General features: G+C 44.5%; 1 protein-coding gene across 1 annotated transcript in view; it reads right to left on the reverse strand.

Moving 5' to 3' along the window:
- The window catches only part of ELOVL6 (ELOVL fatty acid elongase 6), a 79,647-nt gene extending 54,574 nt beyond the window's left edge, over positions 1-25,073 (reverse strand). Inside the window, exon 1 of the mRNA XM_064710962.1 lies at positions 24,795-25,073. Coding sequence (XP_064567032.1) covers positions 24,795-24,883 — 89 coding nt within the window. The 5' untranslated portion in view covers positions 24,884-25,073. The remainder of the gene's footprint in view (positions 1-24,794) is intronic.
- Positions 25,074-25,276: the final 203 nt, after the last annotated feature.

Here is a 25,276-nt window from a genome sequence, read left to right on the forward strand (position 1 = left end):
CTTGCTCATCCTCCCTTTACAAGATGGGAGAATTCTTCAGTGCTCAGTGTTTTCTCTCTTTTCTGGTGCTAACATGACAATTTGGGATAAAATCATCAGATAAATGCTTACATATTTCCTCAGAGGGCATCTTCTGCAGACCTTGAGCCATCTGAGAGCTCTTTCACAACTTTTCCATCTCTGCAATAACACTGTCAATGCTGGATACATACAAATTTTTTTTTCAATATCCAAAACTATTTTTTGACTTTATTCCATTATGGTCTCTTTGGCTTGAGCACGTTCTGTGGAAGGAAAAACCTGACCTGACTATAACTACAACTGCTGATGCACTGGCACATCCTCCAAAAACGCTTCCAAAAAGCAAGGGAGAGGACCCCCAGGCATACTGGATGTATAAACATGGGCTGTGTGCGCCTGATTTCTCTACAAGGCACTTCACCAAAGATTAAAAACAATCAGGAAAAGCTGGGACTTCCTCCTTCTTGCTATAAAAAATGAATACCAAAGCATCCAGAGGCCAAGAGGCACAAGACTAACTGCAAAATGGTTAAGCCACCCACAAATGTTTCACTGGAGGTTGTTCTCAGCCCTTGGGAAGAAATATGAAAGCAGACAATCTTAGGATGACTACAACTAAAAGCATCACCTGACACCTTAACCACTAGCTCATGAGAAGCAAGCAACACAGCCCAAAAGAGCTCCAAACAAAGTGCAGCTCAGCACCTGTTTGACTCATGTTTTCCATAACTTTCTTGGAATAAGGTGGCTGAAGAATCAAAGGAAATGCTTTGCAAACAACTCACCATGCAATTTTGAGGTGAAATTTTAATTGCACAAAAATAAAGGCCTTTGGCATTATCATTACAAAACCAAGTTTATCTTTGTCCTCTTGCCTTGTTTGAATTGCTCTGGATTGTGCAAGTGAACACATCACCAGGTTGTGCAAGTTCCAGCAAGGTGACATTTATTTAGCAAATAGATTTAAGAAACTGAACTTCTAAAACATCAGATGCATGAATGCAATTGTTTGTTTTCCTGTAATTATTCTAGGCTGTAATTTAAATACCATCCCTCCAAATACAACTACATAAAAAGAGTTAATTCTGCATCATGTGCATAGGTTCAAAAGGTATTCTTTTCTATAGCTATGGATATATTATCAATCCAATCTCATATTTGTGTTGGATGATAATAAAATGCTTTTAAGGAAAATTAGGGGGGCAGAAGCTAAATGGCATTTCACACAGAAACCTCTAATCCAACCAGTGATCTTTACATACATATCTCAATCACACCAAGAAAAACCATCTTACCAAAGAATGCATGTATTATCAGCCAGCCAAACAAACAAACCAACGTAAAAGAATTTATTTTAAGCTTGACCATACATTTATTTTTTACTTACCTTTCTGTGGCTTAAAGCATTTTTTGACAGTAATCTCCATGCAGTGTCATTTCATCATTTTTCCATTAAAATTGCCTTTCAAAAGTTTACATGTATGTGTGCATCCATCCCTACAGCACAGCTACATCTTCTGGATAATCCAGATGAATAATCCAGCAAGTATCACAAAAGCCTATAGATTTTAATTGCAGACTTACAGGAGGAGTTTGAGAACAACTGCCTGCATCTTCCTCTGAATCAGCACTACAGAAATCTGGAAAGATCTTACTCATCTTGGGCAAATCCAGAAGCTTTTACTGTATATGCAGCCAAATTCATCCTTTAGATACCTCAGAACTAATGCATATCTGAAGGAAATGAAAGAACAACACAATTCTGAGATCTTCAGCAGTGATAAAGCTTGCCAGCGGCATCAAGTTGAGTTTGATAGCAATGAAACCTGCCTCTAAACTTGCTCCTTCTCAGTCAGGAAAATGACATACCAAGCAGTTGCCAAAACAAAGCCAAGACCAATGTTCAACTGCTGCTCTGCTTTGGTTACTGCTATTAATTATGCACAAATTCCTTGAACTTTAAAGGGGTTATGCATACCCTGATGTCCTAGTTTCATTTTGCTGGCACTCTCTTAACTTTCAAAGGACTTGCCTGCCTCAGACGGTCTCCTTCTCTTCTGATTTGAAGTTATGTCATTACTATTACTATGACAACATGGCAACAAACAGAAAGCCCCAAGGCAAGCAGCGCTCATCCCAGAGAGCTCAGAGGATTATACATGGCAAGATTTATTTGTGCAACACACACAACTTCATCTGTGACCAAAGGGCAGGGGCACATTCCCCAGCCACACAGTGTGGCTACCTGCAACCAGCAGAAGCCATAATCATGAGGACACTTCTCTGGGAATGCCTGAAGGAAGGATGGTGCCAAGCTCATACCATGCTGTCCTCCTCCCACACCTGGCAAGAGGGTCACGATCTCTCTGCAACTCATCTTGCATAACTGAGGACTGAATTCATCCCCCAGTTTTTTCAGACAGCAAACTGAGCTGAAACACCAGTCATTACACATGGCAATTTGCCCTAGTCACTTCCAAGCAGGTGTGTGTGTTGGCAGGTGTGTGAGGTAAAATCAGCCACAGAATCACAGAGTCAGTCAGGTTGGGAAAAACCTCCAGGATCATGAAGTCCAACTTTCGAACACCACCATGTCAACTAGACCATAAAGGCATAAAGGACCTGTCACTTGTTGCCTGGGAGGAGAGGCCAACCCCCACGAGACTGTCCCCTCTGTTCAGGTAATTGTACAAGAGAGCAATTAGGTCCCCCTGAGCCTCCTTTTCTCCAGGCTAAATAATCTTAGCTCCCTCAGTTGCTCCTCATAGGATTTAACTCTCCAGACCCTTCACCAGCTCCATTGTCTTTCTGGACTCACTCTAGCACCTAAATACCTTTCTTGTATTTAGGTCCAGAGGAGGGGTCCAGAACTGGACACAGCACCTGAGGACCTCACCACTGCCCTGGTCCCACCGGTCGCACTATTGCTGGTACAAGCCAGGATGCCATCAGCCTTCTTGTCCACTGGGCACATGTGACCTCATGTTCAGCTGCCTGTTGACCAGGATCTCCAGGTCATTTTCCATGGGGCCACTTTCCAACTTCTCTTTCCCCCCAGCCTGTTGCACTGCCCAGGGTTGTTTCGGATGAAGTCTGGGACTCAGAACTTGGGTCTTGTTGCTGCTCAATCAACACACCTCTCACAACCAAGGGTGCAATTAAGAGGAAATTCACAAATGGCTCAGCCCACAGTGTTGCACAGGAAATGCAATGGAAATAGGGCACTGTATTTCTTCTCCAATTGTTTCCTGTTTACATAGCTCAGCACTGAAGAGACCCTATAAAGACAAACCCCATAATTGCTCCCCAGGTTAATCAGGTCTGCAAAGAAAGGTCCAGACCATGCTTCATAGGCTGTTCTCTTTTTCTCTTCCTAATTCTCTCCATCCTGGACTGAAAGAAGAGGTTAAAAAATACATAGCCCTTTTCTACATTAAGCAAATTTAGTTTTAGCCACCTTTACACTTTGGAGCCATAAGGAGTGATCCAAAAAGATCACACAGAATTCAGCAAATCCCTTTTGGCCTTACAGGAAATGGCAGCTTGAAGTTCTTTGCAAATAAGCTAATTTTTTAAGCCTTTGTGATACTGACCAGGTTTTGGTGATTTTTTTTCCTCCTGGACTCATTCTCCAGTCGTACTGCTTATTTCCCTGATATTTTAACTGCCTAAACTACACTGAACTGAACTAAATCTAATATAGAATTATGTAATCATTCTATCAACTGAAAAGTACAAGGCTAGCTGATTCATTCATTATGATCTTCTAAAATGACTTCAAAATTTGCCTTCTGTGAAGACTGTGACTGAGCCTAAAAACATTGCAAACCTGTGAATTTTCTCTCCCCACAGTGAAGTGCAGAGAAGAACAGATGGATCTCTGCACAGTTCTGCAAGCATGGGAATGGGGAAAGAGCATGCAGTGTCTACATGAGTTTGCAGTTTGGGCTGTCCATCATTCTTCTATTGATAATAGATAGTAAAGGGACAGTATTATTGTCATTCTGTATTGGGCACTCTAGTCCAGTCACACCAGCCTGTGCAGGTTCCTGCACCACCTTTTGTTACTGAGGAATAGCTTATGTAAACGTTAAGATATTATTTTATCACCTTCTGAAAGATCACCATTTAAATACAGAGTCTGTCTCCATAGTTAACTCCAGTGTGAAGTCCTGTGCAGAGCATCCAGATCCACACACATCACATGTTGAAGCTAAAATGCTCTCAGGAATTTGGCTACCTGATTTTGCCTTATTTGATCTATTGGAAAATTGGCAAAACACTGCTGTGCCTGTATTTGGTCTGTCTGTTGTGTAGTAGGACAGTTATTATGGTCCCACCTATGGAGAGCAAAAACAAGAAACACTAAATAAGAGAAGAGAGCCTTTGTGTCTCAAGGAAAATTATTTTATAACTGAACAGCAATTGTATTAGAGATAAGTTGTTAGTAGAAAAACATATGACTCTAGATAATAAGCTAAAGACAATAGTGATCTTTCTCTAGAAAGCTTTTTCTACAAGGTAAGAACATTACATCTCATTAAAGCCTGTGCTTTTTTGTTTTTTTCTTAAACCTTTATGCTTTTTGGTTCTGGATGTCTGTACCTGATACTTTATTTCTTACTTACTTGACTTAGAACTTGGTTCTGACTTATGAATCTACTTGCAGAAGATGACACATTTATAATGCTGAAAACTCTGCTAATATATTCCAGACCACATTGCTAAAATGACAGAAGTATAAAAATTAGATCTTCTAAATTAACCTCTTATCAGACTTAGGAACACTACCCAAGTAATACCAAAAACGTACTGTACATAACTGAAGAAGTCACAGAACAGAATTATACACAAAAGAACAGTAACAGCATTGTTCTATATTTCACTTGGAAAAGTAACCCTAAAAGGTTTTAAATCTTCTCTGAATTCAATGAACCTATATGAACTTTAAAATGTACAGCATGTTGCAATTTTAGACCTAGTTCACATTCACAATAGGATTGAAGAATGTAAATCAAAGATTTTTAATATTCAAAAACTCTAATATGGTTGAAACCCGGGCCTGAATGTTTCACTTTCTGCATGCAGATTTGCTGTATCTTCACCCTGAGGTAAACTGGAGGCAGCTCCCAGAGTGAGAGAAAGGGTACTACCTCATGCAGGACCACAGTCCAGGCTGGTACCAAGTAAAATGCAATGATGTAAAACACAAGAGTACACACCATACACAGTGAAATGGAAACAGGGGTTATCCCCATATGTCAGTGACTGAAGGCACAATAAAAACAAAACAATGCTCATTACATCTGCTTTGGAGTGGTGCCGTAAAACTGAGATACTGCATGATGCTACTCAAGGACACCATTATTTTCTACTCAAGGGTGGTAAAACAATGTCTCACATTACTGTGACTGCAGCCTACTGGATAACACACTAACATTTGGTGAGGAGTCCAAATACAGCTATTTGCCTAACCTAGGTTAGAAATAGGATTACCATTTCAATGCATTTCAGTGTCCAGTGGGATAAGCTATTTCACTAAACAGTTACCTAATGGCACAACAGACTCCTCTTTCTACAGAGCCCTTGACACATTAAAGAAGTGTTTATTGCTTCTGCTTACAAGCCAAAGATCAAAAGATATATTAAGCTAAACAGATCACAACACGAGACAGTGAGAGGCAAGCCATGAAAGTCATATGGACAAAGCACTGACACCAGGAACCAAAGACTAGAGCTTTGGTTAGATGGGTTTCTTCATACATGCCTTATCACTGAATTTAACCAGTGAAAGTGCTGTGTAGCCCTTTATGAACTAATAAGCAGCCAGGAAGAATTTAGACGAATACTAATTATGGTGTATTTATGGAAAACCATAGAATCATGACATGGCTGATGTTGGAAGAGACCTTAAAGGCCATCTATTTCCAACCTCCTTGGCTGTGGGCAGGGAAATGTTCCACTAGACCACATTACTCAAAGCCCTCCCCCAACCTGGCCTTGAACATTTCCAGGGATGGAGCATCCTCAGCTTCTCCAGTCAACCTGTTCCCAGTGCCTCATCACCCCCACAGTAAAGAATTTCTTCCTTATATCCCATCTAAATCTACTGTCAGTTTAAAGCCATTACCCCTTCTCCTCCCACTACATGACTTTCCAAACTGTCCCTCTCCAGCTCTCTTATAGCCCCCCTTTGGGCACTGGAAAGCTGCTCTAAGGTCTCCCCAGAAAATCCTCTTCTCCGGGAAGAAGCAAATCAAACTCTCTCAATCTGTTTTCACAGGAGAGATGCTCCAGTCCTCTAATCATCTTCATGGCCTCATCTGGACTCACTCCAACAGGTCCACGTCATGTACCCCAATCAGCACTCCCACATGGTAATTTGTTGTAATTAAACAAAATTTGTCACGTGCAAGTACCTGCAATACATCCGTAGGGTATCAACATCCTCACAGCTTAAGACTCAAGCAGATTTAAACAAACACTGAGATGGATTTACTCATAAACCAGTCAAATAAATAAAGTCCAGGATTTGCACACATTACCTGAAGTTATTAAACAACAAAGGCTGATCCTTCATTGTTTAATAAGTCAGTAGACATATAGTGCCAACATACACTAAAGAAAACAAGAGACAGAAAAGCTTGACAAAATATTTAGGAAAGCCACATTGGGATAATCTCTATAAGAGAAACAAGTATTCATATGGCCTCGAGTCTTCTCTTCTTGAGTTAGCATTCCTTTACGGTTGCTCATGGTATAGAAAACACTTGTCCTTATGGCATTAGTGAAAGCTTTGCCTGAGTTTGTTTCCTAAGACACAACAGCAAAAACAGCAGCCACATGTAAAAACTTCAAACTGCTTTTGTACTTTTCTGATACCAGCCACAGAAGATGCCACCAGTCAAATGCAAAGTTCTCTCTCATTGTGTGGCTACAGTTATACAATTGCAAGTAAATCACAAAACCATCAATAGTCTTTACATTAAAAATGAAACTTTGATTATATTTTTTAGAATAAGGTGTACATGTACATTCAGTTTAAAATCTGACTTAAAAGATCAAAATGCCTGAATCCTAGAGTACCACCAAATCCTACCTAGATTACTTTTTAATCACTGCAAATCAGGATAGAAATTGCCAGCTAGTAGAAGGCAGATTAAATGCTAATGTACTCTAGAAACTTTGAAACTTAAAACTGAATTAGTGGAGAAGCACTTTTAAGCCTAAAGAAAAGATGTTTAACTAACACAGAAAAAAGTGGTGGTTGATACTTATTCTGTTGTGCTTTAGCCAGCAGGATGTTTCTCCCAGGGATCTGAAGAGGGCTGAAAGCATCTTGTGCTAGGTTTCACTTCAGTGAACAAGGTCGCATGGTCTGTTGGGCAGCTTCTTAGGCCTCCTTGCCTGGTACAATATTTTATGCCTCATTTGAACCAAACCAAATCTTTTTCTTTCTCTCTCAACGAGCCTTCCACCCAATGCCTCTGCCTGGCAGACACATACAGGCACCATTTTCAAAATCAGCCAGTGATGCTGCTTACAGCAGCAGCATCAGGCTTCTTTCTGCAGATTGGTCTCAAATTTAGTCCAAATGCAGATATAAATGCGTAGACAGAAGTCTATGTTGGTTAACAGCAGCAGAAAGAAATTCATCCAAGTATCTGGGAAATACAGGTACTCTTTCAGAGAACTGCCAAATCTGACACTTCAAAAAAGTATCAACATACAACGTAAGCCAGTAAGTAGTACTGGATCAAACCAGAATGCTATAGGTCTATTAAAATCATTAAAATTAACAACTTGGACTTAATAACCTCTAACTGCATTACGATGTCGCAAGAGGCTTGTAAAATAAACAGCTGGAAAATGTGATCTAACTATCCATATAACTAATATATTGATATTTCCTTGATGCTGCCTGCAGCCTAAAGCACCTTCCAGAGGTACAAACCTCTTTCTTTATCTTACAGAAGAAGCCAAGTCACCAGGGGAAGGCATATGGCAAAAAATTGAAGGATCGGCAGTTTGGAGGCCAACCAGGGTGGGAGCACGCTTTGGGTTTCCAGGCTACTGGGTACTCTGGTAAGGCAACAAAGCCTTCTCAATTCTCTAAAAGAGGGGATTTGAAAGCTGGGTGGCAAAGTCCTGGTTTCCATTTTAAACTCTGCACTGAAGCAGCTTTCCATCATCCAGCAGAAATTCATCATCCAGCTGCACAAAGGAACATAAACATTACTGGGAGCAGGTGCTGCAGTTTGGAGGGGGCTCATCTGTTCCAGCACCACTGCTCACCCAGTCCTGTGAGAGTGTGCCACACTGAAGAAAAAGCTTACTGCTCACCTTAAGCAACAGAAATGAAGAAATATTTCAGTAGAGCAGACCTCACCAGGACACGACTACCACTAACTGATAAAGATAAGGCATCATTATTAAAGCTCTTGTATTATTGTCTGTTCTGGAACTGGCTTCTGTTCACTTGGGCAAAATAAATCTAAATATATGACTTACAAATGGGTCATGCTAGATGCTCTTTGCCAGTAAGTATAACACAAATTCAGAGGAAGCTGGGATAAAGAAGATGGGCTAATTTAATGTAAAACAAAATCTCAGCTCATCATTTAGTTTTCACTGTATGGGTTCAAGGTGCTTTTGAAAGTCAGTAAAAACAAGGTGCTTTCAGAAGGATTTGGACAATTTTCTTCCCCTTTTCAAAAACTTCTGCTATATTGCCCCACACAATGATATCGTCAATGTACTGCAGGTGTTATAAAACTTTATCCCACTCCAGTGCAGTCTGGGTAAGTCCATGGCAGATGGTAGGGCTGTATTTCTACTACTGGGGCAGTGATTTCCAGTGTACTGCATGCCCCTCAAGTGAAAGTAGACTGTAGTCTGCTTTCTGCTGTCAAAGGGATTGAGAAAAATGCATTAACAAGTGTACAAAATTATGTGTACAAGCACACATTGTCCTGATATTGTTTGAATATATACTTGGTCCATTCTGTATTCAGAATCAATGACAAAAATGTAAATGCTAAAGTGAGTAAAGCTGGGCACAAGTCCTTAGCATTGCCACTGAAATGCCTGGAGGGCTTTCAGAGCTTGATTCAAGAAGCTGACAGTCATTTCCACTATGAATAAACAGATAATAGAAGACACCAGAGAAGCTGCATGTTTAACTCCCTCCAGCACTTACAAAAGTCACAGTCAAAAATGCCAAGATTTTTCTGAAGTTTCTGTTTGCAAATGCTAATTATCACTGATCTCACTGAATCTGGAATACTGAAACCTGCAAAAAGAAATCCTATAAATACTGTTTAACTTGAGAAAAACAATCATGCCTAAGAAGAACCAGAAAGGCTAAAGCCCCTCAAAGTGTCCAGGCACTCAGAAGCCTGGCTCTGCTCAGCTGCTGATGCGCAGAACCAGCACAGAGAAGCCGCAGTTCCAACTCAGGGAGGGTTTTGAAGGCACCATGGAAGCTGGATTCCTCTTGCTGATGCTGAGGAGCGCTGTCTGTCTGCACCTAGTCTGACACAAAAGTGGTGAGCAGGAAGGAGAAGGCAGAGAGGCAAACAGCATGTTTTGTTTACAGCAATGCTGCTGCAAGGTGATGCTGTGTGGCATGATCTTATGGGAACTCATACATAGTGCTCTTTGAACCATGAGGAAGAAGCTGCTAATTAGTTCCCTGGTAATTGGCCATGCAGTGTCCTTGCATGAGGACTATGTGAATATACTGAACATCATCTGATTAAAACAAGAGAAAGGAGCATCATGTGATGACAACTTAATGACATGGGCTTCAAACTAGACCTAAACAAGCTGGACAAGAAAAATAGATGGTGACTTGTTTAAAAGCCATTGAGAAGACAAGATAGCTGCAATCACCTGTGCTACTCATACAACAAGTTTAGGAGCCTGGGATTTAAAGGGAAAGAACTTGAAGACATAATGTCCTTGCACACTAACCTGGACCCTCAAACATTTTAGGACCATCACTTAGGATCACTGGTATTTGAAAAGACATGTCAGAAATGAACTGCACCTCCAGAAGTATATGGACATTGCATATCAAAAACAGGCACTCTGAAGTGGCAAGAGCCATGGACACTAAATGGCTCTGGGTGAAGTGGGATGGATGGAAGTGGGAAGGCACACTGGGAGGTGAGGAGGCAGGGCTGCCGCAGCGCAGCTGGGGAAGAGCAGCCAGATGAAGTCATTCCAGGAGCAAGCTACAACCAGGGCATGGCCTCTGATCACCCACACTTGTCCTAGAAAATCAGGACAGTGGGACCCAGAAGCTCTGCTGATGTTCTTAGCCATGCCCATGTATGGCTCCCACTTAGAAAGTGCTTTTAGACACAGGCTGCCTGTGTTAGAGTCTTCTGCAGGTGAAATACAAAGCTGACTACAGGCCATTCACTGAAGAGCTGGACTTGATGGCTCTTGTGGGTCCACTCCAGCTCAAAATATTTTGTAATTCTGAATTTAAATTCATTGTCCAAAACAGTTTGGGTGAGCAGGGCTTTCAGAGACAGCAAGACCGAATGCAGGTGGTGGTGTGAAATGCCAGACAGTCTTGGAATGTTGCTAGAAGTGTCTGGTGGCTGGACTTTGATCTTACACGGGAGACGACACTTGTATGAGGATAGGAGGACTTCACTGGAGTGAATGGTGAAGGGATTAGTTAATTAGAGGGTGAGACACAGGGTTTAAGATTGTTGTACAGGGGGGTTTAGAGAAGTAAGATGGAGGAATTGGGGCGTGTCTTGTCTTTCTTCTTCTTCTTCTTCCCCTCCATCTTCTGTGGTGATGGTGGCACTTTGAGATTGGTCATTATTGAAAGTGCACTGGACAATAAGAATAGAAAAGATTCGGGAAAAATGATAAATATTGTACACGTAACTATGGGTATAAAGATAGGTGACTGTCCGGAGGACAGACACAGTGGGCTCCTGGCTGACTGCTGAGCAGACCTCTGTCAGGCCGAAAGAAAATCTTTTAGATAAACAATTAATAAACATAAAGACCGAAAGAAGAACTGAAGCCTCTTCTCGTCCTTTGATACGCGGGCTGCCCCAAGGCCACTCCGGGCCTTTCCAGGCCCTTCAAACAGCCGAAAACCGGACAGTGATGCCCCTGCACTCCTTCACATCCCAGGGGTCTTCAGACCCCTGTATTTCATTGCTGTTATTCCCTTGTGGGTGAACGATATTAACGTTTGTATCCAAATGTAAATACCTCCCACCGACACAGGAGCGGAACACAAACAGGATGATTATACAGTGTCTGGGACACAGCCCTAGTAACAGAGATAAAAATCAACACATCCAGGGAACAAGAAAGAAAAGGCAGTGCAAGAGTGAGTCAGCAAATGTAAGCAATATGTTAGTCAGGCAAGCATTTCTGAATGCACCACCAGGCTGCTCACGCTGCAAAGTCACAGCCCTGACAACCTGGAAGACCATCCTCATGTGAGGGCCCCCACCCTTTTGCAGGGGGACCTCAAAATTTTCAGACTGGTTTTGGGAAGGTTTTAATGTACATTTTTTCACCTGCTCCCACCCTCTCCCCATCCTTAAGCCTGAAAAAGGAAAAAATCTGTGCCATGTTTAGAAAGAAAGAGATGCGAGCATGGAGATCTGGTAAAGCAGAGGAGGCTGGCTGTGTCAGGTGTCACAATAAAGGCTGCAGGTTTCCAGGACTAGTCTGGTCACTTTGCAGGCCATGAAATGCTCCACCGAGCCTGTTTAGCCTGTGGCTTGGCTTTTCCTCCTGCCAGCCTGCTTTTTCTGCAAAAGAAGTGACTGAGTGCCTCAGAGGCCTGCCATGTCCCCATCAGCGCTGAACCTGTGCAAATGGGAAGGCACTGCTCCTCTCTGGGGTCACACACATCACAATCCACTGCACAGAGTCCAAGGGTCACAGCTGCAGAAAGCAGTGAGGGGGAAGAAAAAGCAAGGCACAAAGCCAGGAAGTTTTACAGAAGTCACTGGATTTCACGTCATCAGCAAGCTTATTGCAGTTTTTCTGATCTAAATCCTGTTGTTCCACCGCTTTGAAAATTCAGGCTCTAATTAACTCACATGCTTCTATACTCTGGTGCCTGAAGGATACTTGCTTTTGTAAATGATATTTATAAAGCAAGAGCTATTTAATACCTGCTTAACATATATCCATAACCTTCAGAATGTCTCCTATGAGTCAACACAGCCTGAGTTAAAACGACATCTTTCCTCTTTCTGTTCTGTAAGGCTTTCTGCAGTGCACAGCCACTACCCCAGAGCACAGCAGAAGGCAGCCTAAGCCATTGCTCATATTAACTCGTTCAACACTGGGTAGCTTTATGCTGGAGGAAGAACATTTCCAGAGATGATTGCATCTAAGCCTGTCTCTGGGAAACAAGCCCTTTCCAGTTTAGTCTTCATGCATTCTAGTGTTCTCCTGTATTTAATCATTTACTCCCCACCCAGATCCTGCATTTAAAACTCTTCATTGGTATTTCTGCAGGAAGCCTATGGGAAGGTGGCTTAGTCCAACTTCAGCAGCACTCAGATCTCTGTCTGCACCTTAATGGCAGAGCCATCTCATTACTCATCCGGGAAAATTTACATCCTCTTCCCATTCCCATCATGGGTATGTCTCCCACTGACTTGGATGAATCCCAGGCCCCAGTTTTAATAATGAAGGTCCTTGACAGTCTCTAGGTCTCCATATGGGTGCCTTACCCACTCTTTGAATGAAGCAGGTCAAGCAGGATAGTCTAGGAACCACACCACAGGGCATTATCACAGCAGATCGTGGGATACAGTTAGGGAGGGATGTTTGCTCAGTTCACAACTTAAGAGTGTTTATCCCCCCCTCATGCAGCCATAACAAAACAGCTCAGACTGCATGGGTGCAACGTTTGGGCACACAAGCACCTGAGTGTAGATGCCACTGTCCTAGGACACATCACCTCCATGCCATGCTTCCTCCAGGACTGCTTTCAAGACAGCTACACAGGCAGCCTCCAGGCAAGGCAGCTGGAGCACTGTGGTAGTTTACTGCCTCTGCTGGTCCCTTCCACTCTGCCACAGGAGACCGCAGTCCCAGGAGGAGCCATGAAAGGCAGCTCAGTTTACCCAGCCGTGGCAGCGCTTCCACGTGTGCAGCATGGGGCCAAAGTTCAGCCCTGGGAAACTACTCCACTGCCAGCAAACCCAAAGCATCCCGCCCTGATATCACCCCCTTGTGCAACCTGGCTGGCCAGGAGACTGTCCCTGTTGCCTCACAGACTGGCTGACATTCAAGAGGGAGCATTTGATCCAGCAGCCAGGAAAAATGCATGATGGTACCAAGTTTATGTCTGTACGTGCAATGGGAAACTCTCCAAAGTTTTGGGAACGAAAGTCTTGCTTTCTTTTACTGTCACACAGGACTTGGGAGCTAAGATGAGAGACCTCTGCTGAAAGACAGTGGAAATGGTAATTTTCATTTGGGAAGACTTCCAGCTGCAATGGCTTCAGGCATCTCTCAGAGCAGCCCTCATGGCTGTGCAGATCCACCACTTTCAAGGCATCCTTCCTGTTCTTCAAAATGCTACATTACAGAACTTTGTGTCATTAAAGCTTCTAACTCACCAAGAATGTGACTGTGGAATTCTGTCTTGATCTTATCAAAGGGAAAAAGTAATCTTTAAATACCATAACTCTTCATGGTAATACAGTGAACACAAGTGTCCCTCTCTCAAGATGTACAGCTGTTTTAGAACACAAGAACTACCTGAAACTCCATCAAGACTCAGTCTTGAAAATTTAAACAAGGTAAATGGGTTAAAGATGTCTGAAGCCAAACTCGTAACCCCTGCAAACAGATACAACACTATCTAGTTTATGGAAAGGAGTGTAACTCTGCCATCAATAAATATGGATCATAACTAAGGTCATCAGGATACAGCCTGTAAAGACAAAATGCTGGACCACAATCATAAAAGCATAGGCAAGACACCTGTGGTCTGTCAAAAATGTCCCTCAATCCTATATGCCATTTTATTGGAAGCAATGACAACTGGTCACAGTACTTGCACTGAGGCACAGCAAAGGACTACCTTCAGTATCTTACACACTTAGCATGCCTACCCCAGAGCCACCAGAATTTATATGGGAAGATGCCCCATGGCACCCCAAGAGCTGAAGTCACAAGAACTGCTAAGCCAAGAACATTTGGAAAGCCTGAGGTCAAAATCTGCATTCCCAGCTTCAATGCCGATACACGATCGATGCTAACAGATCCTGTTTTGTTACCCTCATCCAATTCTCCTCTCCATCAATGGCATGCCACCACAGAAAGCAGTGGAAGGAGCTCTGCTTTTCACCCCACAATAAAAAGCTGTGATAGCTCTTCCAGTTACAGTTTCTCTCTCATCTCCAGATTGCCCATATCATCAGCCTGGTGTATTTTTTTCTAAATGTAGGCACAACTTTTCTCTTCATTTTCTCCAAACATCTTTTCCAATTATTCCATTTACAGTAATGACCATTTCAAAATATGTGAATTGTCATAATTGTTTTACATACCAGATGCTACATTACATTTAGCCAACACACGTAAGTTTAGAAACTAAATCTTTTATGTTTTATTATAGACTAACTTTAGTATTTTTCCACTTAGTGACTGGGAAGTGGCTTTTAAAAGAGAGGGCCCTTTTATACCAGTATACCATGGGGCTGTGCAAAGGTACAAGCAAGCACTCTTCCTTGGTTATTATTGCCTTATTCTAGAAACGAAGTGATTTTATCAGAAGATGGCAGTGGGACTACCCTGATGCAGTGTTTTTTACGTTCAGCCAGAGACAGCTCAAGGCCAGGCCCGTGCTGCCCAGCTCCACCAGCCCAACACCAAAATATGCACCAGCTGTTTCCCACTGTGCAGGGTGTTCTGCACAAACATCCAGGGCCTTCCCTAGCCACTTGTGCTGCTGACTTAACTGCTCCTAAAGGGGAAAAAGATATACGGAAAATGAAAGAGGAATGGGAAAAGCGTGAGAGAAAGTAAAAACCAAATAGGTATCTGAAAAAAGAGAAAAATGCATTATGGGGGAGAAGAAGGAAGAAGGATCAGGAGAAATAACTATGGTCTAGTTTGCTCCCTGAGTCTCTACATTTGGTAAGAGAGGGAGTGGTTTTACAATAAAACTTAGTTCTCTCAGCTGCCCACTTCCTGATGACTCAAGACACCTCACACAGCAGGCATCTGTGGTCAGAAAAATGCCATCACCAGTGCCTGCACGGTGCTCCTAGGACCTGACTGAGTGAACAGTAACACAAACTGTCTGTAATCATCAAATACCAGAATCTCAGACGTTAAACAAAAGATCCCAAGCAGGATCAAAAGACATCACATCTGGAAGGATCTGGAAAGCACACCCATTGTAACTACCATCTTTTTTCAAGGGCACCATTACACAAGGACCACCTCTCACAAACATCAGGGGACTGGTTTTCAGAATCTTTCTTTCAGCAAAATGTTTTCCTTTATTTCCTAAAAAGTGTGAACATCCTGGGCACAACAGCCTTGAGACAGTCAGGCTCCAAGAGTTACAATACGAATAGCTGGTGTTGATCCTATCTTTCAAACAAAATTTTAAAATTTGTCCATGATCTAAGCACTGATATAGGAGAGGAGCTCTTGGAAAATGCTGGAAAGCTCTTGTGAATTTCTTAAAACTGAAAAAATATGCATTTCAATCCTGATATTAGAAGTTAGTGAACAAGGACACTAAAGATTCCTTTCAGTGCTATAACATTACTTTTCTTCATGGTCTTTGGCTGTTTGGAGCCATTCTCTCCCCAGTGGAACAGAAGCAAAACTCCCCACTGGGTCACAGAGATGGCGGTAATGTAGCAGCACAGATGTGGCTGTGACAGTCCATGCAATAATTTACCTAAACTTTTAAAAAATAGTGAGTTTTGTCTGCTTGGAGTACTAGTCTTAAACTAACCCAAAGTTAGGGGCAAGACAAGAGTTTTTCATTGCATCCATGGGCAGTGCCTTGCCCAGAAGGAATTTTGCTTAGCATAAGACTCCCAAGTAAGATTTTAAAAAACTTTTTAATTCCACAGTATTTACAGAGTGCTAAATCACCAAATAATGGCATAACAAAATAATCTGATCATCTGTGAACACTGCCATTTCAAGAGGCAATGTCACTTCCAGACAGTTGTTGTGTGACCAAAAATAGTATTTTCTTTATCTTTATGTGATCAAAAAAAGATATTTAAGCACACAGGAACAGTCAGGTCAGATCAAAGGCTGAATTAGGCAGCATTTTGTTTCAGACAGTGCCAATAGCAGTATTTTATGAAAGCCTATAATGGGGAAATGCCCTCACAAAATAATGTAAAGACAACATTATGCATCCTGAAATACTTCTACCCGCTAAACAACCTGTTTCATCATGAGTCTGAAATGAATGCTGCACACTCTCATCAGCAGTTCCACTTAGCACATCCCCACAGCCTCTGCTTTTACCTGGGAAAGGCAGTGAAATCAGCCATGGGTTTGGCTGGGTTTGGGCTGGATGCTCGTGAACACAGAAGACGCCATGCACACGTGGAACAGGATGGATCCTTGTCCAGAGCTGGGACCAGGCTGAGGTGCAGCAGGGTCCAGGGCAGCTGGCAGCCCCAGAGCTACTGTGCCAGCCGAGCAAAAGCCTTTGTGAAAGTCAAGGTAGACAAGAACATCTAGACATCCACGTGGTGGACAAAGCAGCTTGGAGTTTTCTGCTTGGCTGTCAAGCCAGGGTAAGTGAGGAAACAAGAAGGAATTGAAATGCAAGGTGTCTACATAATGTCCTGCTAATAACTAATGTTTCTTTTGCTTGTGACCTGCAAAGACATGGAAAAGGAGTTGGACAGCCAGCTCCACCAGGGAGAACAAAAAGGAAGAAGAGCCACAGCTTTCAGCTGCCTGGAGATGATGTATGTTGGCAACAAGAAAATTCCTAATTATGTTTACAGAGGACCTGCATTCAGAAGAACCACATCAGGGGACCTAGAGGGCAAATTCCCAATTAAAGCTAAAAGGAAAACCACATAAGGAAAAAGACGGACTTTCTAAACATTTGTTAATAAACCCACTATCTGAATGGCACAGTGCAACAACTCTGGCATCCCACTTTTGTTTATACTTAGGGGGTTTTACTGCTATCTTAAGTAGCTCTTAATGGCTCTAAATAATGTTTTTTAAAAAGAAAAAAAAAAAGAGAACTGAAACCAGGAAATTTTATTAGTCAAAAGATAAGAGTCCTCTTTTTTCAAAAATTAACTTGGCCCATTGTTTCTTCCCCTTAAAACATTATTTGGCACTCCCTGGGATTGCTCTTTCCAGGTGTATTTATACTACTTATGGCTCAAGACATATAGAGCAGACATTTGGCCTTAACACTCTTGATTGACCTTAAATTTTATGTCCAGGGGTAACTGAGGCCATCAGATACCAAAATCAACACATTCAATCTGACGAGCTCACAACCTGGATGACATCCAATTAATTTTTTATTCAGTTTGCAGACTTCACATACCGAAAATAATTACTAACAAATTTTAAAATTCTATTTAAAAGCTATGATCAGATGTTGATGCCTGAAGTTTAACAGGACTATTTGAAGGACAGCTCCTTTCATAAATTTGCTATTAGAAATGGTCTGCATTTGTGCAGTTTAATCCCATGATAAACTGCCTTGCCTCTAATATTACAGCAGCTCTTCTCAGTGCTCAGTTACTACAATCAAGGAGACAAACTTTGCCCCACATCCTTGGCAAGAATAAAGTATTCTTTGCTGCTATAAAAGTGTAGGGGTGCATAGCAATAGTGTAAGACCATTGTTTTCTGTACTGCTGTATTGTAGCCATATACAGGTCTTACCACCTCAGGATCATCTCTGTGACACAGCAGAAAGCCAACTTTGAATATTCCTAGAAAGTTATTATTCCCTATTTCACAGCAGAGGAACTAAGGAACAAAGAGAAATTTTCAGAGATGACACAGGTCCTTGATTTCCATTGAAATGATGGAACTCAGGCACCTGACTGATGCCCAACTTCTAAAAAGTGCCTAGGGCTGCCTTCAGTTTGAAGTCAGGCTCTCCACATCCTCAGAGATATCATTCTCCTGCATGCCATGCACCCCATAAACCACTACCTGTGCTCTGCAAGGTCCCTACTGCCCTGGCATGAGGTAAACCACTGACTTGCATCTCCCCCTCTTCTTCCCCACTCTGAATACCAGCTCTTCCCACAGGAGGTCAAAGACTGCTCAGCAGATGCAAGCTCTGCCCATCATTTCACGACATGTCTACTCTGTGGGACCTGGGTCCCCTCTCCAGGCAAACTGAGGTCATGTTGCTTTTGGAGTCCTTCCACCTTGCTCCTAGTATGTAAATAAAATTCACACCAAAAAAAGTTTGTGTCCTCACAAAAGTCAACAAACGAGTCTCGCAACTGATGGTTTGCAACAGAGCACATAGTACAAGGCACACCATGAAGGGCAGTATCAGTACCATTGCTACTTTGGCACTGATAGCAATCATAATATTTGCAAACCTTGCACACAAACTGATACAACTTTCTCCTTCTATTAGCCTGGGTGCAGCCACAGCCTCACTGTTTCCTGCTCTGCTGACGGCTTGCGAAATGTTAACCTGGCTGTCCCTACAGAGCTCCCCACGGGGCTGCACCAGCCTTCCCCAGTGAATCCTGGAAGCCCCAGGAGATGTGGTGCTGGGATACACACAGGAACAGCACAGCTTGTAGTAGCAGCAGTGTCTGGGACACTCTGGCAGCACAGCAGAATTAAAAACTCTATCACTCCAACCCAGGGCAAGGCTCAAGTGGGCTGACAAAACTGTTGGTAAGAAAAAATTTACTGGGTAGCACCACACAGGTAATGTTGTTACACAAACATCTCACATGTTGATATAGACTAACCAAGTGAAAAATTTATTTCATATTTCAGACCAATTTACAGTTAAAAATAATGTTTCTCTGCTCTTTTCCATCAAAAGAAAAAGCACTTAAATTCTTAACAAAGCTTTCCAAAAAGTGTTTTGGAATGTCCACGTTCCCGACTGTCATATTCACTTCTGAAGATGATGGCAAGCTCCTAAACTACTCCTGGCTCCACTCCTATAAGTTTATTATTCCCAGAAGTATGTGGTGTTTCACAAAGTAGAAGAGAAGTTGTCACTCTCAAGAGGTTTAAAATCATGGAGGCAACATGATGACTGATACATTCATACTCTAGGAACAGAGTAAACAAAAGGCCAATGACTATGTTTCAGTGGTAGGCTGAATCAAGAAGACACTGATGTTTTATCTCCAGGATGACATTTTGGTGTCCACCATATTTTTAAAATTTTTCTTCCCCAAACCCACAGAGACAGAAAAACCTGAACTCTGAAAGGACATCTACTGTTATTCCTCATAGACTCCATCCTTTTATTTTCCAAGAGCCAAAACCCTGTGATAGTCCAAAACATCAGTTTTTGCCTCAGAAAGGCCTGAAGGATGAAAGAAAGGCAAAGAAGTGGGATCCTCTAATCTCTGCCATGCACTGGTGTCTCTGCCAGCTTTATAGCCAATTTGCAGCAGAGAGCAGGAAAAATCCCGTCTGGAGAATGACATGTGGAGGAGGTAGGCTAAATTTTTGGGCCAATTGAATTCTGCTCAAGTAAAACAGTCTCTCAGTTGAAAAGAACCAATTCACATCCTTCGAGTCCTTGCTGCAGCACAGAAGAAAGTACAGGGTGACTGCAGCATCCCTCTCTACATCCTTCATTTGGCATCCAGCAAGAACTCAGGGCGGGGGGGCGAAGTAATTTACATCTGTTTTTGGCTGCTCCGCACATATGCCTGGAGAGATACGCTCACAGCCTCTCACTCTTGATTTCTGCATGAGTTAAGAGCAGCTAAAGTGGATGAGAAGAGCTTGTTCTGCGTTTAGGAAACAAACCTGTCTAGGATGATGGTGCTTGTGTGAATTATTAAAAGGCAAGTGCATTTACAAATCCAAATTAGCTGACCCTCTGCCCTTCCACATTTATCTCTAGTTTTGACTTGAAAGAGAATCACACCAAAGGACAAATTTTTCCCAGCACTGGCTCCATTTTCTGCCTCTTTCACATAAAAGTTTTGGTAACAAAAGGTTAAAAATAACTTCCTGCACAGATGTTTTCTTTCAAATACATAAACAATTATCCTCATCCAAGGTCCACTGAGTTGATTTCAGAATTGAGTTGTCAGATACCAAAAAATTCCCAGCAATCCTTCTCTCGTTACTGAAGCATTACTTCAGGTAATAACAAAACCAGCCAGTTTATGCAGCAGAGCCCAACAGCATATTTAGGGAATAACCAGTTTCACTTTCATCCTGCTCGTCCTCCTCCCAGTACTACCTGCAAGCATCCTGCCAGCTGCCAAGGATTAAACCTTGGCTTTTCAGGAAGCAAAACAGGAGAGGAAAGAGAGAGAGAGGAGTGAGGAGAGCCTGCCCGGGGCAGCAGCTGGCAGGCGGACACCAGGCTGGGGCAGGGATGTCCGGAGCGCTGCAGCAGCCGGCGGAGCAGCAGAGGAAAAGTTTCTGTGATTTTAGGCAAGCCCCGGTGTGACGTCAGCTCTCCCAGATAATCTCAGCGCAGTCAGCACAGGCCTCCTGCCTCCCCATTGGCGAGCCCCTCGTCAGCAGACATCTGAAGATAATTATTATTGGCCAGACAATTATAACAGGAACGACTGTCACTTCGTGCTGCTGCCTGAACCTGGTGCTCTGCAGCACGATGGAGAAGGACTCTGGCGGTCACTACTCCATCCAGGCATTTCTGTCACTTTGCCTTTCCTGAGCGTGCCCGCCAGCTTTTTGCTGCCTCACTGGCTGCAGCTGGGAATCAGGATCTCAGTGCTACAACACTTTTTGCTGCATGTCTGACAGAACATTTGTGAATTTTCTCCACAAATATTAAATATACTTACCCATAAGAAATAAAGGATTAGAGTTGCATTAATTCTCATGCAGCAGTTTAAAGAAAAAAAAATCCTTTGCAGACTATTTACTTCATTCACTTCCCTCTTTGAAGAAGTTTGGGAGGAGGTGCTGAGCAAGTTTGATTTGAGAAATCATTTTAAGCAATTATTTTAATAAACATTTGACTTAATCCTGAACATGCAGAAATCGCACCTCCCATGATTTGAGTACAGCATGAAAATATCTTAAAGTGATACTTTATTTTAAATGCAAAGCTACTAGATGGCACTATATTTAAACATGTATCAATAACAGCTTTCCCACAAAACAAAGTATAAGGAGTTTCATGACAGTAAATGGACCTGCTGTTCATCAACCTCCAGAAATCCTGCCATTGTTAACTTAGGCAAGGCAACTAATTGGCAGCTCTTATTATCAGAGACCAGCAGACTGCAGGTCTATCTTTGCAGTCTCCAAGCTGCCTCCCTGCATGAGAATCAGGCAGTCTGGGGGCTATACCATAAAAGTGTGCGTAAATATAAAGTCAGGCATTCAAGGAGGCATGAAACCTATCTGCTCATAAGTATCAGGCAACAGACTATTCATTTCTCCTCAAAACCAGCAGCCTCTTTACAGCACTGCTACTCCAGGCCCAAGCTTCAAAGAGGTCTCATGCATGTTTCAGGATGGGGTTCTCCATCTAGTGAAGCAGGACCATCTGGAACGAAGCAAGGAAGAGCTCATTCACTGCCATTAGATCAACATGCCCTCAGATGGGATTTTCAGGGGCAAATGGCAGTAAGGAAACAAGCCCTGGGATGGGAAAGACTGGATGCCGGCTACTGGTGAGGGCAGAGGACATACACTTGCCCCAGGGAGTGATGAAACTTGCACCAGGCTCAAAGGACCAAGGCAAAGAGGGGCAAGCCTTGGCTGAACAGAACCAGACCTTGCACCTGATCCTTCCTGACCAAACATACCAGTACCTAGGGGTGTATGCCACCACCCCCAGGCTTTGAGTTCAAGCTTTTCCAGCTTTAGGCTTACAGAGTTTTAATTAAAAGGGCATGATGGTGCTTTAACCAGCTCAGAACTCAAGAGGATATGTAAAAGGATTCACATTCATCCTCAAACTTGACATCTTCATATCCAACTTAGCCAGACATTTCAAAATCCAAAAGTCAGGGTCAACTCCTTAGAGCCAATTCATGCCCCCTAACACCCTACAGCCTTTTTTGTGTGTGTGCATGTTGTAAGGTAACAAGACATAGTTCTGAGATGAGTAAAATAGCAAATGCCACACCTATAGAATTTGTTTACCTTCATGTTAGACATTGTAATAGTATGGCACCCTGATTTAAATAACAATTATAGTATAAAATCCAGCCACAGTCTTTCCTTAAGCATGTCCCCCAGTCTGTCTTCCTGCTCCAAGAGTGAAGGAACATGTTTATCCCTACATACTACTGCCTGACAACTTCATCTCTGATGGCTCTTACGTTAAGGATGCGTACATTAAGGCTACACCTACAAAGTGCAGGAGCTATGTACTCTGACATTGATGTCTGCATACACAGACCTATTGAGTCATCCTCAAGGAAGTAAAAAAAAATCTGCTATATTTTACCAGTTCAGCTCACTGCAAAACCCATACACTTGAACAGGACCTGTTTCATTAAGCAAGAGTGTTTCTTCAAGATAAAAATGCACAATTTAACCTGAAACTTGTAAGTCTTCAGCAGCATCTTCAGGAAAAGCCTGCCACAACAGAGACCTCAGAGGCTGCAGCTCTATTTAATTTCCAAAAACATTCCCAGGACACAGGAAGATCATTCTCCTTTACTTTCACAAGAATCAAAGACATTAATTGATCAGTTTCCTCAGAGAAGGTGAAACCAGACTGAAAAGCATGTGGACATGTACGACTGTGCCTCTCTAGCTGTACAGCAGCAGTGTAACACTGACAGTCTCCTCCTCTGAACCCGGACAGTGGGAGCCCGGTGTTGCAGAATCCCAGCTGACGACCTCTGCAGCACATCAAACTGCCAGAGATTTCAATAACACTGCTTAGTACTTATGTGGTACCTGACATCTTCAAGGCACTAGGTAAATATTACTTAAGTAATTCAAGCACCTCATAAGCACATTTCAGCACTATTATCCCCCACTCCCCTGGTCTGTCTTGCTGGGGAAACTGAGGCCTAGGAGAGGTTATGTAATGTTCCCAAGGTCAAATCATGAAGCACAGGAGAGTCAAGGAGAAGATGCTGGAGTGCTAGTTGCTAGGCATGTTCTTTAAAATAAACTGTATCTCTCCTGGGTTGATTATTATATATACTCATGTATCCCCCTCCATCCTCTTTCATCAGCATGTCCTACTCTGATGCCAGTTTTCTTCTGGAACACGGACAGAATGGGAAGCACCCAAAATCCCAGCCCAAGAATATCTATGTGGTCTCCTTTCTCCTGAAACATGAGTGACACCAGGCACTCTTCAAGAGGTGATGAGCTCACCTGCAGAACAGAGGGAGACATACATGCACTTAAATGGTCATTTTAATGATACTGTCCTTAAAATTCCCCAGACAAGTCACTAAAGGATTCTAGCACATCCCTGGCTGAGATCCACCTAGGATCCTGGACCACTCTGCCCTACAAATGTAGACACGAAAGCCTGGGCCCAGAGGCAGTCCTATACTACCACTGTCCCATGAGGGTGCCATGAGGAAGGGCCTCACTCAGGAGCTCAAAAGGGCACACAGCCCTGCCAGGGGAGGGCACGCAGGCAATGCAAAAGCTGGGGGCCAGCTGGAGAGAGACCACAGAAGCAGCAGAAAGGGCAAGACTGGGCACTAGGAGAGGGTGGTCAGGGACAGTGCACCAGCAAGGCACAGGTAAGTGGGGGCAGACTGTGAACACAAGGCCTGTGCAGGTGGACAAAGCCAGGACAAGAGCCGGGGCAAGGTGGGCAAGTGTCATCGAGAGAGGGATCCCGGCCAAGAGCACAGCTCAGAGGGCCCGGCGGAGGGGGGAAGGGCAGCTGGGGCGCTCTCCCCATCCTCGTCTCCCTGCCACCGGCCGAGGCCCGGGGATGCCCCCGGGGCAGTGCCTGCAGAGAGCAGCCGGCCGGCACAGCCACTCCCCCTCGGCGGGCCGGCCTGGGAGCGCGGGTCCCTCTGCGGGGCCGCCACGCTCCGGCTCGCCGCCACCCGGGGAGCCCCGACGGTCCATGCGCAGCCCGGTCCCGCCGCGGCTCGGCTCGCCACGGCTCCCCGGCCGCACGCACACGCCGGGAAAGTTAATAACCGCATGGCTGCAAATGAAGTTTAATACGAGCTGGGGGAGGGGAGGGGGAAGGCAAAGGGGCTCCGCGGGGAGCGCGGGCAAACGCGCAACTTGTCTGAACGAGGCTGCTGCGCGGGGAGCGGCAGGGTCGGGCAGGGCTGGAGGCGAGGGAGGCCGAGGGCAGAGCCGGGGCACGTGTGCGGCTCTGCGCCGCCAGGCCAGCGGGGCGCGGCGGGAGGGGGCGGCGGAGGGGCTCGGGCTCCGCACCGCGCCCGCGGCGGGATGCTCCGGCCTTGTGTAACCCGGCGGGGTGGACCCCGCCCGGGCGCGCAGGTAGCTCCGGCGGCAGCGCCCGTGTGCCCGCGCACGGCGGCGCAGAGCCGAGCCGCACCGCGCCGGCCGGGCGCAACCCGCGCACCCGGATGGGCTCAGCGCCTCCCCGATCCGGGCGGGCGGCGGGGCCCGGGGGCGGCACTCACCAGTTTTCCTGCATCCACTGGATGGCCGCATGCTCGTTGAACTGCTTCTCGAATTCGTATTCCTGCAAAGTCAACACTGACATGTTCATTGGCCCGGTGGCTGCGGAGCCGCTCCCCGCGCCGAGATGCTGCCTGCCGCCGCCTCGGGAGCCGGGCCCCTGCGCGCCCGCCGCCGGAGAGCCTCTGGCCTGGCCCGCCCCGCCTCAGCGGTACCCCAGGTTTAACATAGCTCCGCTCCCCTCCGCGCCTCTCCTCCCGGGCCCGCCGGTCTCCTCCTCTTCTGCGGCCGCCGCGCAGCGCCCGGGGGCGGCGCGGTCTTAGTGCCCGCCCGCCGCCGCCGCCGCCGCCGCCGCCCGGGACACCCGCCCCCCGCCGCCCCTCGCACAGCCCTGGCGCTCCTCCGTGCACCGCGCCGGGGCTGCGCTCATGGCAGGGAGGAACCCCCCCACACACACACCGCAGGCTGTCAAAAATAGCTACAA

Source organism: Zonotrichia leucophrys, chromosome 4, assembly GCF_028769735.1.
Source record: "Zonotrichia leucophrys gambelii isolate GWCS_2022_RI chromosome 4, RI_Zleu_2.0, whole genome shotgun sequence".
Classification (NCBI taxonomy): Eukaryota; Metazoa; Chordata; class Aves; order Passeriformes; family Passerellidae; genus Zonotrichia; species Zonotrichia leucophrys.